The sequence below is a fragment of the Osmia bicornis genome, chromosome 13, assembly GCF_907164935.1.
Source record: "Osmia bicornis bicornis chromosome 13, iOsmBic2.1, whole genome shotgun sequence".
NCBI classification, from domain to species: Eukaryota; Metazoa; Arthropoda; class Insecta; order Hymenoptera; family Megachilidae; genus Osmia; species Osmia bicornis.
This window is the reverse complement of record NC_060228.1, coordinates 7,177,329-7,194,910: the sequence shown is the minus strand read 5'-3', so window position 1 is coordinate 7,194,910 and position 17,582 is coordinate 7,177,329. Positions and strand designations below refer to the sequence as shown.

At 38.4% G+C, this 17,582-nt stretch overlaps 2 protein-coding genes across 12 annotated transcripts in view; one reads left to right on the top strand and one right to left on the bottom strand.

Annotated features, from left to right (window-relative positions):
* The first annotated feature begins 2,227 nt into the window (after positions 1-2,227).
* LOC114874866 (prostaglandin E2 receptor EP3 subtype) lies at positions 2,228-13,669 on the top strand. Of its 2 annotated transcripts, none has more exons than XM_029184557.2 (6): positions 2,228-3,445; positions 3,855-4,094; positions 9,425-9,599; positions 9,885-10,123; positions 11,667-11,895; positions 12,446-13,669. In XM_029184557.2, the coding sequence occupies exons 1-6, from the start codon at positions 3,245-3,247 to the stop codon at positions 12,556-12,558; spliced, it is 1,197 nt and encodes a 398-aa protein (XP_029040390.2). In that variant the 5' UTR covers positions 2,228-3,244; the 3' UTR covers positions 12,559-13,669. The 2 variants fall into 2 exon arrangements, with proteins under 2 accessions (XP_029040390.2, XP_029040388.2); XM_029184555.2 differs by having other exon boundaries at positions 9,422-9,599.
* A 204-nt stretch (positions 13,670-13,873) lies between these two features.
* LOC114874875 (rho guanine nucleotide exchange factor 17) overlaps positions 13,874-17,582 on the bottom strand; it is a 46,646-nt gene continuing 42,937 nt past the window's right edge. For all 10 annotated transcript variants that reach the window (XM_029184583.2, XM_029184584.2, XM_029184576.2 and 7 more), the window contains 2 exons: positions 16,828-17,111; positions 13,874-16,750 (listed from right to left, as the gene is read on the bottom strand). In XM_029184583.2, coding sequence (XP_029040416.2) covers positions 16,849-17,111 — 263 coding nt within the window. In that variant the 3' untranslated portion in view covers positions 13,874-16,750; positions 16,828-16,848. The remainder of the gene's footprint in view (positions 16,751-16,827; positions 17,112-17,582) is intronic.

Here is a 17,582-nt window from a genome sequence, read left to right as displayed (position 1 = left end):
TTCGCAAAGATGATCTTCCGTGATCGATGCGCTTTAAAAATAGCCCCGTACCATTCCAACATTTCAATTTCACCTTTTCATCGATGCCTATTTCAATACCGCCGAACACTTTTGTCCAAGTCACAAAAAGTGCTCGTCGCGTCGCAGCGGGAAAGCAGACAAACGCAATTATCTCATCAATTGACTTTATCAATTCCAGTGAACCGCATCTGAAAAAAAAAGGGATGGAAATGTTAGTCGTTATGGAGGGTAAGTTACAATTGCTCCCTTAAATTGTTTCCTTTGTAACTCCTTTCGTTCTTTTTCAACCCCAGAGCGTCAGAACTTGCGTAATTTCGATTAGACACACGGTAACTTCATTCTGAATTTCATTTCTCTCACGAACATCTGTTTTCTTGGATGGTTATTTGCACTACCAGCTGCCAAATTGTGTCCTCAAGATAAATAAAGTTGAAACACGAACATGGATGCTACAATCAGTCTACAACGCGATTTGTATTCTGAGTAAATTAGATGAATATTGCAGGTCCAACAAAAATAGAAGTACTTGCATCAACGGATCAAGATAAGCAAAATCATCATAATTGACGTAATAGACCTGACCTTTTGTTGTGACGTACATAAGTATTAATTTTAGCCCCATAATCCAAAAGAGGGTTAATTTGCACCGTGCCATGAAATTGATAACTTTCTCAACCTTTATAAGTGTCCTAATGCAAATGAACAGTAGTGTAAATAATTTACAATCTGACCCAAAATCGATTCACAACTCCCCGGAGGCGCCTGTTTAATGATTTTGCATGGTCAATTTAATCATTGTAATTGCCTTGCATAACATTCGCGTCAGTTTCGCGTGCTCGCGAATCGTTGGCGGTCTCCGATAACGCGAGAAACAAGCTTCCTTCATTAATGATTGCAACACTACCTCCTCTGTCCAACATTTAATTAACCCTAGCTACACGGAGAAATGGAACTGTGCTCCGTCTAAAATGATACCAGAATGAAAAATTGAAAAATGCTTTCCACAGAAAAGAAAGGAAAACTCGCACGAATGTGGCTGAATATTCTGAAATGGAAACTGAATCTGATACAAAAAATTCGACGTCTTTCATAGATATGTAGTGTGATATTGTTTACCCTAGTTTAAGACAGCAGTAGTAAATTGGATAAAAAAGACATCAATTATTGGTCGTCTCGCAGCCACATAATAGTTCGTTCACCTCGAGATAATTCAATGAACTCGTGGTGACCTCCATGCAGCGACACAAATGCATACGACCTGCTTTCTATTGATATTTTTCTTCTCTTTAGCATTTTCTTCCGGCGTAAGCTGACGAAGCGACACGTCGACGGTACAGGTGGAAAATCAGGTACGGACACTGCAAGAAGCGCTAATTAGTGGAAAACTCGAGCGTCTGTAGCGTGTTTCATGTAGTACGTGTGAAAAATAAATTTTTATTTTCATATACCTTGAATTGGATGAGCTGTACAATCAAGAAGAGCAAAGGTAGACGTAAAGAATTTACACACAAAGAGTTTGGAAGATGGATTATTTATCGTATCGACGCTTTTCTTGGATTTCTTTCAAATCTTGACTAATCCGTGCGAAGTTCATCGCCATTCTAACGTAGAATCTCTGTCTTCTGTGTCCTGCATCCTTGAGAAGATTGTGTACTTAACACACGCGGCCAGCGTTTACCGTGTCGTGCTTGAAATTATTTATCAATGCGAATGGCAAACGCCGCCTGTATACGAAAACTATATGTACGATGCATTATTTATCGGCTACATATTTGCATGCCGACGAAATTTCAACGCGTCTAACGCGTCGACATTCGAGTTCACACGTTTGCCAATTATTCGAGATCTTGTAACAAGAATGTCCCAATAATCCTCTTTCGAATTTCTATGTTAATAAATAACTGGAAAAAAGAAAAGAGAAAATAAAGCCAAACTTTGTACAATTTAATTTTAAATAATAAACAAAATTTTGTAATGAAATTTCTTGATTTGTTTTCTTACCTTACATTGAATCTGGTCGTCTTGAAGTCCCTCGAAAAGGAACTTATGATACTTAAAATCCCCGTATCAGTTGACAAAGGTGTTCCTAAAGCATGGCGCCAAAGAGACGCCGCCTTCAAACTCCGACGCCTGCGCAAAACCCTAGGATCCATGGTTTGTAAACAAAAGTGGAGGCGCCGCGTGGTTTGGATCAGTGTGGCGGCGACTCTCGCGGTCGAAGGAGTCAGTGAAGGTTTTTTCTCTTCGCTCTCGTATCTTCAAACCTTCTTCACGATCATAGATTCACATCGTTATTTCTCCGACGATATTTTCCAACGAGAAGAACGTGTTGAGCTATCGAGAAGAACGACGATCTCCTTCGGACCAAGTTGGTCGAGGTTCGAAAGAAATTGAGAAACACTCAATCAATTTCGTCGACAGTCGATCAAATCGATAAAATAATTTATTAAAGACGCGTTTTTTTTTCTTACCATTAAAAATATCTTAATTCCTGACTTCGAAGAAGGTCTATGAAGTGCAGTTTCTTCGTTTCGTTCAAATATCCCCAATTGTACATCCAGTTGAAAGGATCCGGCGAGCAGTAAACTCGTCTCCGTGAAGCAACAAGTTTCCCAGGAAAAGTTCGACTTCAGCAAAAATCGATTTGAACTAGACGAGTGCATTCGTTGCACCAACTGTAACCTACTGCACGCGCAAGCTGGATTGAATAAGGGCCGTAGGGACTGCAGGTAGTCATACAAAAGGGTCCAGCTACAACGTTGTCAAGTCTCACGAGAAACTCTACGAGTGTAGGCCCTAAAAGCAACAGCGCTCGTTAACACGTAAAAGGGCGACGCGATAATAGGGCATCGAAAGTGTATATACGATAGCCTGCACCGTCACATAAGCTGGAAATGCTTCCAGACAATTATGATGCACTAACAGGAAACTTCTGACTTGTTCTCAATAGCCGTTATTCGCATAGAAGAAAAGCAAGATAAAGGGTTTAAGAGAAACTACGATTGCTCAAGAACAATGATACCGAGATTGTGAATACGACTGAATAATCCGTAATAAATAATGAGGTCTCTGAATCGTTGCATGATTGATCGAGTTACGGAGACTTCCGTTTGAAATAAATCGCGAAACGCGTTCGTATCTTTGCGGAACATTCGATTCTGATTGAACAGCGTATCGTTTTAGAGATTTTTCTTCTTGGACGTTGTTACGAAACCCGTAGAAAATGTCGCTCACCTCGACAGAAGATTGGAATGAAACCTTGTCGATGATGGTACTGAACTCGACCATGATGGTATCTAGTGTTACCGCAAATTCAACGAAGAGACACGTGACTTTCGCTACTCAGGTGGTGCTCACCCTTGTATACATGACCGGTGTGATCGGCAATATATCCGCTCTAGTCATTTTGTTTCACCGTGATAAGGTAATTGCACTTGTATTGGATGATATAGCAATTGGATAATTATTGATATTACTGTGATCGATTAAGTTGATTTATTCTTGCCACGAGACGCGTCGAATATCGAGAATCTGACAAATTTTTTATATGCAAATATATGTAAATATATTTTTTAACTGGAAAGTTACGAAATAACTGTTATTGAAAAATCTTTGTTATCAAGAGCGTTTCGAAATACTATTTCACGAGTTTATAGTAATCATATCAGATACTAGAATTTATCCTTCGAGATAAATATTTGATCACGACAGCAAAATAGTGAAAAAACGACAGATAAAGCATTAAATTTGATACGACACATCAAGTATCCATAGCAAAAATAAAGAAGTTCTCTGAAAGATCAGAAAATAATTGATGTATTTCGTTGTTTCAGAGGAGAAATCGAAAACACTTGCTGATGCTTCGTTGCCTGGCGATCAACGATCTGGTTGCTTTGTTAGGGATGTTGGTTCAGATGTATATCACGATTTATGTTGGCAGCGTGATGTCTACGAGAGGATTTTGCTCCCTTCGCGTGGTGTGGAGGCTATTTGGCTTATTCAGTGGTTGTGTCGCTATTGTGATGGCTGCGGAAAGGTGGCTAGCCTTGACCAGACCCTTCGTTTATCAGAAAGTAAGTCAAGATCCTTGATAAACCTTCTTAAAGGTCCAAACAACGGTGTCTTTCGTATTGATTAGAGCTTTATCGCAGAACCCTTAAAGAAACTCAAGTCCAACTTTCTTATCCTTAGAAGCATAGAACCTGAGATTAAGTTTCTATCACGCAAACCTGCTGGAAGCATGACTAATTAATAACTAATTAAAGTTTTGTTAAGTCATTTAATAGAGCATAATTATGCAAAATGGTTTAGGTAGACAGAGTTTCTGTTGATGTTATATGTAAATAGAGTGCATTTTAATGAGTTGCAGGGGAGATAAGATGTTCGATTATTAACATCCGTATACAAATTTGTAGGATGATAAATTTTCGAGAACATCAATTAGATTCAATGTTCTATAAGCGTTATAAAAGCTACCAGGGCCCTTTGTTCGTAAGGTTGGTCCGAAGCTTTGTGGGCCGAAGAGATAAATAGTAGGAAAAGAAGATATTAACTCAATGGAATGATCTCCATAGGTTTTTATCTGTACGTGATAAGGGTCACGTTACATGGGCTGTACACTGCGTGCAGACCTGACCCATTTTTTTAACTAGAAGCAGTGTGGAACACCGCTTGAAAATGACTATTTAACGTTCTATTGATACTAGAGTACGTTGCTCTTTCAACATCTTAGGGAAGTGTTTACGTTTGTTTGTTTTAGACCTTGGGTCATCGAACCCATCGCTACCACGAAAACATGGGAGCTTAAAAAAAAAATAGATTCTGGTATAATTAATCCATCTTATTATTAAGTGTTAAATAACAAAATGCAATCCAGATAATGTGCAACATTATTGCAGCTCTTTGATAAAAGAAGTAAAACTGCAAAATCATTTAAAGTATCGCCTTTCTTGGATATAATGACATGATTAGCTCTTTTTATCGGAAATTATCGAGCATTCGGATGGCGCGTGTTTCGCCAACGGAATCATTGATAGAAAGGACCTTCGCATTGACATTCTTGCGAATCTCGTGATTGCAGTATCGGACGAACGGCACGCGAATATTAACTTCATCGTTCAGACAAAAACAATGATTCGTTTATACCAATTTGCCGCCTTTTAAGACGCGGCGGAAACAATTATTTAAACCGGCATCAAAACATGCATCGCCTCAATATGATTCAACAACCCGCTTCCGTTTCGCTATCTTTTCCGTAAAGCTGCGTTTGGTAAATCTTTCAAAGCATTGTCATGAATTTGGCAATCTTCAATAGATAGAGATCCACGTTTTCTGCGTGATTCAGAGGATCATGATTACGAAGGGTCATGGGTCATGGAAACAAGCGCGTGTACCTCGAAATTCTCGCGATAGTGATAACACGCGATAGCTCCAAAAAATCTCACACTATTTCCAAGAAAAAGAAGCTACGTGATCAACGGCATCGCGCCTAATTATCCAACACGATTATAGAACTGCTTTCGATTATATAAAAAACGATTTATTTGATCATCCCATGAGTTCGTGCCACGTTTCGTTTACATCCTTCATCATACATTTCCCAAACAGCGATTAGGCTTGCACAAGATTTATTTTATTATATTTATGGGACGACCTAGTAGGAGTAGCATACGCGTGTTTAATAGGTGTTGAATACAATTGTACCCATTGTGTCGCGAGGAAAAGTGCGTGACCCATATTGTGACCCAAATATGGCTACGCATCGAACCTACACTCCTTTAAATCATCGGTCATTCGAATAGCTTGATTGAATAATAATTTGCATAACAGTTATATGTAAAATTTAAAAATAGATTCTATATATAAATTTAGATTCTCAAAGTAGTAACCCTTGAACGTAAACACTGTTGGATTAAAGAAACACTGAAAAATGTAGAAAATGAAAATAACATGAAATACAAAATTAAATTAAAATTGGGGCTTTCTACATAGTCTGTCGTCCTATTAAGAATACTTTGGTATAATATTATGTAGTTTTACCAACTTCTGAAATAAAAGAAGATAAATAGCAGTAAGCATCTATGATTCTCAATGCCAAATTTCAAAGCACTAAATGAATGTTCCGAGTTTTAAGAGGTAGCGATACAAGGCCAGTGAAATTAATGTAAATCACACTGGGCCAGATGCTTCTCACCAGTTTCTGCACCGGTGCTCTTACAATGAAGGTCCAACTTTTACTTATGATACGTGTATCTACTCACGTACAATGTTTCCGTCAAATTCTTAATTATAGGGCTTGATATGATAAGGGACGACATGGTTAAATTACATGTCATTAAAATACAATTTTTTTTCTTCGTATTGCATAATATCAGCAGATGAAAAATGACCACACGCGATTCAATGACAGAGTTCAATTTAATTCGCGTATTTCCTGGTAACGATCGAAGCAAGCGCAAAAATAGAGCGCAATCAGTCAATCGATTCAAAGCAAATTGGAGAGCAGTAGGGCAGCGAAAATCCAAAGCTTCTCGTTAGCAACTCCCTAGGGAATCTACGTACACCATAAATTTCTGACACGACGGGATTTACGTGCATTCGACCAAGGCTGACCAGCTCAAAGACGAAACGTAGAGCTGGAGAAAAGATTACAAAGCCGACAAACGCGGATTAGTAGGCGTGTAGACGCGAGTACTTGCACTTCTAACGATCCAATCGCGACGACACTTTCACGATGCCTTCGATCGAAAAACGGGTGAATCGCGGCCAAAGTAAATTGGATCAACGACTCAGGGAACGTGTAAAATTATCTCTGCAAGGTTTTACGCAAAGCGTATCCTCGTGGAGGAAGTGAGGATGAGTAGCTACCACCTTATTCGCGACGGAAGCGCGAAAACGACGCGCTTGAGTGATTCATGAACTGAGAATGTACTTTCGCGAATAAACGGACTCGATGCTTCCTTTTTGGCCTCCTAATATCGAAATAGTATCATAGAGAAACCACTTCTAACGTTGCGTAAGAGGAACCTCTTAAAATTCTTAGACCGCCTCGCGAATTGATTTTCCCAAACGAAATTAAGGGTTCCTTGAAAGCTTAAAGAGAATCTATGGATAGATCTGAAGCGTTCCATGCACTGAAATTGAAGTTTGAAACTTAACTATGAAAGGTCTTCATAGGTAGATCACATTACCGTCATCTTTAAAGTGAAAACGATTGATATTGAACTAATTGCATTGCTGAATTGTATCTGGCACAAGATCCATTGACGTCATTGTCGTAATTTTACATCACATTGTCTTCGATAATCGCAATCGATCGCGAATATTATTTCCTAATAACAGCTTCTTCGTAAAGAGAGTTTAATTAGCTACTTTAATGGCTGATATTACTCGATCGATGAAACTAACACAAAAGCGTCCCTGAAATAATAAAGTGTGACATTAATAAAAAGTTAATAGACAATAAAAGAGAAAAGTCGCAGGAAATAATTTGTCATAATTTTATCATTCATCAGGTCCTTTATTCCTGGAGTATTTTATTGCAAAAAAATTTATTATACTATCTTTGGGACTTCATGGTTGATGCATTTGAAGTCAAGCTGTTCTGACTTCGTTTCCGTTAAAACAACGTTTTCTTTGATAAAAAGAGCAACAGCGGACAGCGACTCGCCGTCTCTCAGATTCAAGGTTCTTAAATTTCTTTAGAGCATTCAGCAGCAGTGCTTTCGAATGGTCTGACGTGATGTGTCAGCTTGAATTGACAGTTCAAGTTCACGGGTTACGAGCTCCTCCTACTCTTTGATCCATTTAACAAATATTAAAGATGCATCGTCTCTAACACGTTAAATGACGTAGGGAAATAGTAGAGTAATTTGCACTCAAATTATGAATTATTTTCTCCAATTATTGGATTATATTAAATTCAGAGTGTCAATCACTGATGAGCCCCTAAGGCATTCAACATGATTGTTCAGAAAATCACGAAATACTTCAGGGAACAGATCTCCTTTAAAGGTAGAGTACAATGTTCGAGAAATTAGGGTTCTTTTTTATTACACCCTCTTTAATTTTCTCCACTTTCTCTAAGTACGTGAGTCTTCCACTGTTTCTTATAAAGGAACCTTCGCTCATTTTCCCCTTGAAAGCACTTAGCCGCCTCCGCAACGGATCACGAAGCCCCAATGGCAATGGTTTCATTTCTTTTTTTTCGTTTTATAAGGATCACGATTTCGTGACACTTGAGCGATACAAGTTTTGTACAGAATATCCCTGCCTACCTTTATTCGTCTTCAATAGAAAAAAGTATCAAATTTTTTTGACTTCTAAAAGATCGTCGAAGGGGTGTTTTATTATTTATTAAATTTGAAATTTGTAGTTACGGATATCCAAGTAATTCAAAGTAATGGGAAAACCTTGATATCCCAATAAAATTCGACTGGATTGTAAATAAAAACTCCCTCGAGTACAGGAATTAAATATTTCAAGTTGCCACGTGCCAGAACGTTTTATTGATTAATACAGCACTTGAAAACTTCACTAATAAATCATTCTCTGCTACTATGTTCAATTAAATATTTTTCTGAAACCTTCAAATTTAAATAAAATATTTTTATTCCACTTGAGACTTGGACGATAAATTCTACGAATGATTCATCCCTTATTTAATAAACAGAATAATAATTAATGTAGGATCAGATACAAAATACAATGTTTACAGAAATTTAGAATTCCATTCAGTGAATGACTAATGGTATTGTTTCGATTTCAAAAGTCTAGACGAAAATTGCCTATCCGATGACGAAACGAAGCGAATCCCTTTTCCGCATTTTTTTCACCGTGTCCCTAAGATATCTAAAAAAAGATCGAAGGTATCGTAGATAATATTTCAGGGTCGAGCAACCCTAAAGTCGATCTGACGTAGATCCGAGTTCACCTATTTTAGCTTGCATACGCCAGAGTCGCGAGGGAAAACATGCTAAGCTTTCGTTGGAAAAGTGCGCGAGACGAAGTTTACGAAATAACCAACGAGTCTTTTGCTTCAACATCCGACTCCTCCTCGGCAATCATTGGCCGTGTAAAAGTCATTGGAGGTCCATTAGAACCGAATCAATATTCGTCGACTGTTTTTCGTCACGCGTTGCCACCAAAGTTCGTTGACTTCGTGTCGTGGAACATAGATTGATACGATTTCGTATAACGAGGTATGGCACGTGGCAAAAGTAATGTATTATTTAAGTTTCATTGCATAGAAGATAATGCAACGATAGGAATTTCATTTTAAATAGATATTGAAGATATTTTATGTTACTTTCTGAAAGAAATGGGAGCTTTTTGTTCATTAATTTTTTTCCAATTTCTGATTCGTGTACCACCTAATCTGTGACACCCATGTGTTCTCCAGCAGGTGACGTATCCGGTAATAGTACGTTGCATGCTGGTGCTTTGGCTGGTAGCTTTAGCACTGACAAGCTTTCCAGTTTTGGGTTTTGGTGTATATTACAAAGGTGAAAAATGCGTACGATACAGAGAAGCCACCGAACCAGCCGACATAGCTTACGCCTACGTTTGGTTCGTTTTCGGTGAGTATATACATATGTATATATATAATAACATTATTGCGATCGATACATTTCTCTGATAATATTTTGCCATCGTTCCGTTATCCAAACCTCATTTGATCGAACGCTTGATTATCTTAAGAGCATTAGCTGGTATAAAAAAAAAAGCTAACAAAACGAATAGAACAGTGGAATTGTTAACCCATTCAGAATTTGTAGATGACTCATTTTTTTTTTTCCTTATATTTTGTTTCGTTGTAAAAATGTAATTTTTCTGAAATAATCAACTATCTTCTTGGATCGCAGGTACCATTCTCTGTCTGTCGATAGTCTGGTGCAATTTGGCCGTTTCCAGAGCACTTAGCAGACTGAGTCGCAAGGCTGGTGCTTTACGACGCGTAACGAGATCCTCCTCAAGAGCGAAACCACTTCTGACGGTGGCAGGACCACCGACGGAAGTCGTCACCACCGCTGAAGAAAGAGCGTTCGCGAGATTGATGGCCGTCCTATCAATATCGTTCGTCATTTGTTGGATGCCACAAATGGTACGTAATCGTCGATACAAGTCATTGATTGAGTTAATATCATCGTACGCTGTTGCCAATTAAACGATGCCTATGAATTTTGGCAAGCTGATTAAAATTCACCGAACGTGGCCACTTCCGCTATTAAACCCTTTAGAAACTCCGTTACGTACTATCTAATGGACATTAGAAAAGTAACCTCGGAAGCAATCATTATTTTTTACTTTTGTTGGAACTTTTATATCTTATTCTTGAGGATTAAATTTAATAAAATGTCTCGATTTTTAATATGTAGATATTTCGTCTGTTATTTTGCTTGTTGTTGACGATAAATTTTGGCAACGGATCGCAGAAACGAAAGGGAAGTGCCGAGGTAAAGGAGCTTCCGGTTACTCTCTTTTATGGGACCCAATGGTATTTACGTGACGCGTTTACCGAAGGCCCATTCAACGATAATATTTGATTCAACGATGCTGAAACATCGATAAAATTTGCGCTCGTGATGAACATTTCAATTTTGTTATCGACGTTTTTCATTCTGAACCACGCGTCTTCCTTAAGGTATCGATTTAACGAATTTGCGATCATATCTCGAACAATGTTCTTTCTTGAAAAACAAAAATTATAATTGCATTGCTATGTGTCATTGATAATACGTCAATCTGCTCTTTCATACATTCATTAATATCGTATCAGAAAGATCCTTAACAGAAAATTTCACGTCAAATCGAGGGAATCATCGTCATCGTTCGAAGCTTTCGCATTCCTGAATTTTTAATGCACCTTTAGCAGCATCCTGTCACCGAGAATAGAATTGCATCGAACAATGCACTCGGTGGTGTACGGTGGTGCATACTCGAGCATTCCGCATTTCCATCTTCCTTATCGGTTCGGTATCTTATTCCTCGCGAGTTTCTCTCGAGTCGATGCAAAGCGTTTGCAAATCGCGAACTGCCCTCCAAGCGACACGAAAATGTTTCCTATCGTTTCCTGTTTGCACTTTCGAACGCGTGTACGATCGAACTAATCGACTAGTTGCAAAGTTGCAAACGTGACGCACATCCGGCGAAGGTTAAAACCAAACGATTTAGTTTAGAATATCTTCACGTACGATCAAGTAGCGATCGATACTCGTAACACCGATGTTATCCGCTAACGATTCGTAGGTGGAAGAGTTTAAAGAAACCATGAGCAAATTTTCCACTGTGTATTTCTGTCGTTGTCCCTTTGGTAAACAGGCGGGTTCCTATTGATTCTGACGATACAATTATTTTTAGCAAACACACCCTCAAATATAATGGACTGTTTTGTAACCAAGCTATGGAATCGGGCGATATCGATTGCCAAGTTTAATGTTTTATAAAATATTCATGCCGTTTTCACGTAACCATTTTGCGTTCACCCTTCTCGTGAACAGTTATTAATGAGATCAATCTTGTATTCAATTGTTCCTTTTGTGTAGTAGTACTTTTACGTCATCTGCTCACCCTTTTCTTTAATCAATTCCTTTATCCTCTGTGTTCTGGTTCAAGGAACTGAAAGGGTTGATCTATTATTTCAACAGATTTCCATTCCACTGGCTCAGTTCTCGATGCAGTTACCTCAGAAGGCGATGTTAGCGCGAAAATTAATTCGTATGTTCCACGTGGCAGCCGACATCCTTCTTTGCATTCATTTCACCCTGGATCCGTACATCTACGTATTACTGAGGATGTCACGACCAAGATTTCGCATTCTGAAACCTTTCTGCAAGATCTGCTGGCCAGCCAGAAGCCGATCGAATTCGTTCAACGGTGAGTTTAAAATATATTATATTTGTTAGTTGTTCGGTCACGCAAATGAAATCAATAGTATCAGAAATCTCAAAATTGAATTCACAGGAATGTTTCAAATTATCGAGCATCATAATTTATACAAATCTTGTTTTAATTTCAAGTTAAACTGGTTGCAATTGCGTGACTCTATCACATACTGCAATTAATTACCTAATCAATAGCTTTGATCGTATTTCTGATGCACCACCTCTTTTCCCATTTTCCATAAAAAATATACGTAAACATTACTAACAACTCTATAAAAAAGGTGTGTGTTAATTTCTTTAACATGGAAAACGTATAAAATACCAGCGTACTCGTCTATAAACAGCATTGGTATAACTTGTTGCTTCTCACCGCTGATAATCTACTGCATTCTAATCTATGTATCACTTAAATGGATGGCCATCTACAGTGCAGCTTAATTCATCAGCTTACTATAGCTTCCTTCAATCGCTTATCAGTGTACGTATGTCGATATCGTTGTCATCTGTACGATTCAAGTGGACTCTGTTTAAATACCTGACAGGTACTACAGACCATCAGGGCAGCAGTGGTGATCCGTCGACTCCGATCACCGAGGCACCCTCCACACCTGTTAGCGAGGAGCGTGATCCTCAATTAGTGGCGGTGTCTGTTTGAGACAGGCTTCAGCGAACGATCTTCCTAAAACGGCTCAACAGCCAAGACACTGGCCAAAATTGAGCCGTCCACATTTTAAGAACCATGGAAGATCTTCGCTGTTACACGATGCGCTGCGAAATAATTTGATCGAACGACGACACTCGAATGTGTTAATTAGCACGATCATCGTGTGAAATTTCGAAGAATCGAACGATCGTTACCGTGTTTCAGGCTCGAAGCTTGAACCCGATGAGCAGAGATTGATACCTCGCTGATTTTCGTGTACAATTTGTACGAGGATGTTCAAATCTTTTCTTTCTAATATCTTATTCTCCTTTCGTATATCTTAACTAATCAGATATTATTATTCTAACAAGGTCTTTCAAAGATTAATTGAAACTCTAATCAGACTACACGAAAATGTTACAGAGATTGAGGTTTTTATAGAAATGTAGTTGAATGGTCTTGAAGAGAGGAGCAATCAGCATTCCAAATGATTATTCTCGCACCTGGTGCGTGTATATTGTTTTTGTTAACTTGTATAACTTCCAAAAAATGTTAAAAATTAATGTGTTTGTTAAAATACGGAGAACTCTACTCGTTTGCGATCCGCAAGTGAGGGTGAGTATTGATCCTTCGCTGGATACTCAAATTGAAAAAATGAAAAAAAAAGGATATTCGTATTGTTGTAATCAAAAATGGCCTAATGTTTATCGATAATTGCGTGTGTACACTGTATTGCAAATTTCGACACACACTTCTGTTACCGTTGCGTAAATGTATGTCTAGTCAATAAATTAATGCAAGCGTGCAACAGTTACAAACGATCAATGCACAATTACCAAAGTATTCGATGCTTAAAGCGTGTTTCGAACGTACAATTGTACTTTCTCGAATAGAATTTAAGAAAGAGACGCGTGCATCTATTTTTTGTTGTTCTCTCTTGAAAATATACAATCATGGTAACATCTATATATATGTACAGATAGAGTTATCAAACAATTGCATACTTAACAACGATTGTTCTAAGTTACTTTACGACCGGTGTAATTCATAGTCATACATTATTTACCGTATATTGTATCGATGTAATGATACTAATAAATTGTAATCAGTTTTCTTAAGCAAACACCGAGCGTAGAAATTAAATTTTTCACTTCTTACCTTTTTTAAATTTTTTCCGAGAGATTAGTGACACGACGAGCCTGAATTAATTAGGCTCAAAATTCTTACCGACCGACCGGGAATTTTTTCCAACCCCCTATGGCTACTCCACCCTTGGATCAAACTAGTAGGAAACGACGAAATAAAGACACCACCGGAAAGGAAGGAGTACATATAATACAAATATATTTTTACGCAATTACGTATCTCTTTGCCTCTAGACACTTATAACATTAATAATAACTTACGGACGCGATCGTTGCTGAATACACGACACCTTTTATTGCACACTAGAAATATACCACAGATGCATTCGTACCTTAAGTAACTACAATAAATAATATTCTGTTTCTGTTCATCATTCTAGCGCTCTTTTATGCAAAAAAGAAATTGAGAGTCTTGCATCGAAAGGATACATTTTGAACAGCTCATTGAATTTCTTTTCCTGTTAAGCTGTTGATTGTTCATTTTACGGAATTTCATCCTCATAAATCTTTACACATTCACTCATTGATGTAGCAACGATATAATTACACGTTGCGTTACAAATAAACCAACAATTATCCGTGAAAGACGTACGTCGAAGGCAGAACTCATCACACGTATCTAATTAATCTCTCTCTCTCATTGTTTCTTGTGAATTCGTCTATCTTTTCTCTTTCATACGCAATCAAACGATCGCACACGTTAAAGGTACACACGTCTCGCTACAATAATAGAAATTCACACCGATAAACAAAATATAAGCCCCGTACGTGGACCACGATTTCATTAGCGACAGATTCTATCTTGATCTCGAGCTTTAGGCTTGTGAACAGCGATTTATCACACGTATAGGTATGTCGATATCGTGTACACATAGATAGTGTTTCCCTAGATCAGTATTTCCATAGAAATAAATAAATGATTTGATATCGTAATCACTCTTGAATCGGCGCATCTTGATTTAAGTTCATACCACAGAAATTTAAAAGAATTCTGTGGCCAAGTTAAATTGGGAAATGATGTTGATGATCATTTTTCAATCTGAGCCGGTTAAATGAAAGGAAAATCGAAAAGACTACTGTTTTATAATTACCGGCTCTATCAATAAAATATTACCACCATTATTGATATAATATTTTAAATTATATCTTCTCTCTTGTGTATTTCATTTTCTTCTAGATCTACATAATTCCACCCAACAATATCAAATACCTCAAGGTACATTTTCAACGTCTAATCTGCTTCGTTCAGTAAAAAGAAAAGAAAAGAACTAATGTTTTAAATAACAAATTAGACATCTAGGAAGAGGTGTCCGAAGCTGTAAAGAGTCCTCGGTCCTAGTTGAAAGGAATCGTAATAAAACTTCGACGATCACATCGTCGTGAGACATTGAAATGGATGCAAAGACTTTTTGTGCGAAGAAAATCATTTTCAGGATCAGAGGAACGAGGTGTATCGGTCTCGATCGATCAAGAGATCGATACGAATCCATGATACTTGGTCTCGTGTATAGGACTATTGGAAGAATCGATATCGATTAATTATTGTCAAATACGCTGTATGTTGATTACGCGATGGTCGATACAACCACGACGCGATAGAAGTTGTAAAAAAGTCAGACCCAGTCGCTCGTGTTTGAAGCGAATAGAACACCCGAGAGATATAAACAGCTTAAGATCTATACAGAAATACCCTGAAACGGGGAAGCTAGAACGAATTGGCCTCTCGAATTTTGTACCATGAATACAGATGCATACAAGATAAACATTGCAACAAAATTTCAACCCTTTCACTATAACTAGTATCTATAATCACTTGCTATCAAATGATTTTCACTGCCTATTCGAAAGGGTTAAAAATTCTCTGACTTCTTTTCGTTCCCTTGCAACAATACTTTTTAGCAAAAGAAAAGAACAAAAGGAGGAGAAGAGACGAGAAACTTTATCGAAAACTTCGTCATTTTGGTCTTCTATACAACAAGAGTAAATCTGATTTAATCATTGCCCCTTTCTTTCCTTCACACGAAGGGAGAATGAACAAGTCTATGGATCAGAAACTGTAATGATATACAATTAGAGAAATCTCAATTCCAAAAAGGTGCTGTGATATTCGTATCCGATACGTATGATATTGACGCGTGCAGCGTTCAAGAAACTCGATGGAATTTCATCTACGATTAAACACGAACACATTCAGTTTTGCGTTTAGTAATGAAACGACTAACAAACGTACACGGCTCTCGCGAGCGCGCAAACGTCGATCGGTGGACAATGATAAATTCGTTTTGGCACATTAACTCGATTAGTTCCCTTTTCTTTAGCGTGTAAATTATTTTAGGCCAGTGTCACCTCGTGTGTCTGTGTATGTGTAAGCTCGATTCAACGCTCTTCCAGGTATCCTGTTTCGTAACATTTCATTGTTTTATGTATCATCCCAACAAGTACGTAAACCGAATTCTCGAAACAACGCGGGTATACGTTGTCTCTTCAACATTTCCCTTCCTCGTGCGAGAAATTAACAGGACACGCGCGATCAAAATCCATAAAAAAAATCATTCGTTTCCCTTCTATTTCATTCGATATATGGAAAAGTACAAACAAACTCCCCTGAAAGCGATTACCTGAAATCAATCAGCAGCAGCAGTCATTAAATTTGTAGTTTATTAAAGTTGCAACAAACGAAGGGGTTGTTTGATTTCAGTGAACCGTTTCACACAGTCAGATCCAACCAACGTCGAACAAATCACTTCAAGCTATTCTCCTGAGCTTTGATCATGATCACTGTTAATGATCTATGAGAGTTATATTTAATTCGGTTTCATGATCATTTGGAAACCGTGTTTCTTTACGTCTCGTTGCTAACGGACCTCCCTTATCCTGGTCTTGATCAACTCGGCCAATACGAGCCAGAGAACCTTTCCACGTTCCCTGAAAAATCGTCGGGCGAATACGTCCTGAACAGCCACGATCGGACGATGACGGACCCGACCACGTGTGAATTGCACACGCGACAACGATCCCCACGGCGTCTCATGCCGACGTGCGTGAAATGCGGCCCTTACCTGGGCAACACGAGAATTCATGATTTTGTATTATTAACGAGGCGTGAATTACTTACGACGACCTCGAATATACTTACCGAGGGCCGTACTAGATCACATCACACTTTCCAAAGCAGCAGATGGTTGGTCGAATCCTCGCGACCAGCCTGCAGCTCGGCGGATGCCTGGGGTCCTCTGAAATCCTCGTAACCGTCTCCTCCCGATATCACCAGCAGCTTTCCACGATTGATATTGTTCTGCTGGGTTTTACTGGATTTCAGAGAGTATCTGTTCACCTTTGGACGTGGATCTGGCTTCGATGGTGCCATCGTTTCCACGCATGTGAGGAAACGAACGTGTCCAGTGTGTCCATGAGGAATACCTGATAAATATTATTTTCCAACCTTTGAAATTAATCATTTTAGACTGAGGTCTTGAATCACTAGCAAATTTATTAAACTTTCAATGAACGACGACTTCTTTGAATGAAAACACATCTGTTATTAATTAATATCAACTTCATGAATCTCCCTTCATGAATTAAAATTCAACGCCCCAGTGTCTCGGTTCGACGAGCGGAAGGAATCGGGATACGAGGTCCAAGATTCCCTTAAAAATACCAGTTTCATCTAGAAACGACGAGCTAGTATCGTAATTAAATTGTACCAGCCACCAAAAGCATGTTCGTTCGAGAGTCGACGTCAAAGGCTTCGTTTCCCAAGATTTATCGATGGTCGAGTTGCAAGCACCTTATAAATATCGCGGCGTAGGCACGTTATCACGTGTAGGATACACGGATGGGTCCAAAAATTTCGCAAATGATTGATCGATGCCTGTATCTCGATGGCGTCGA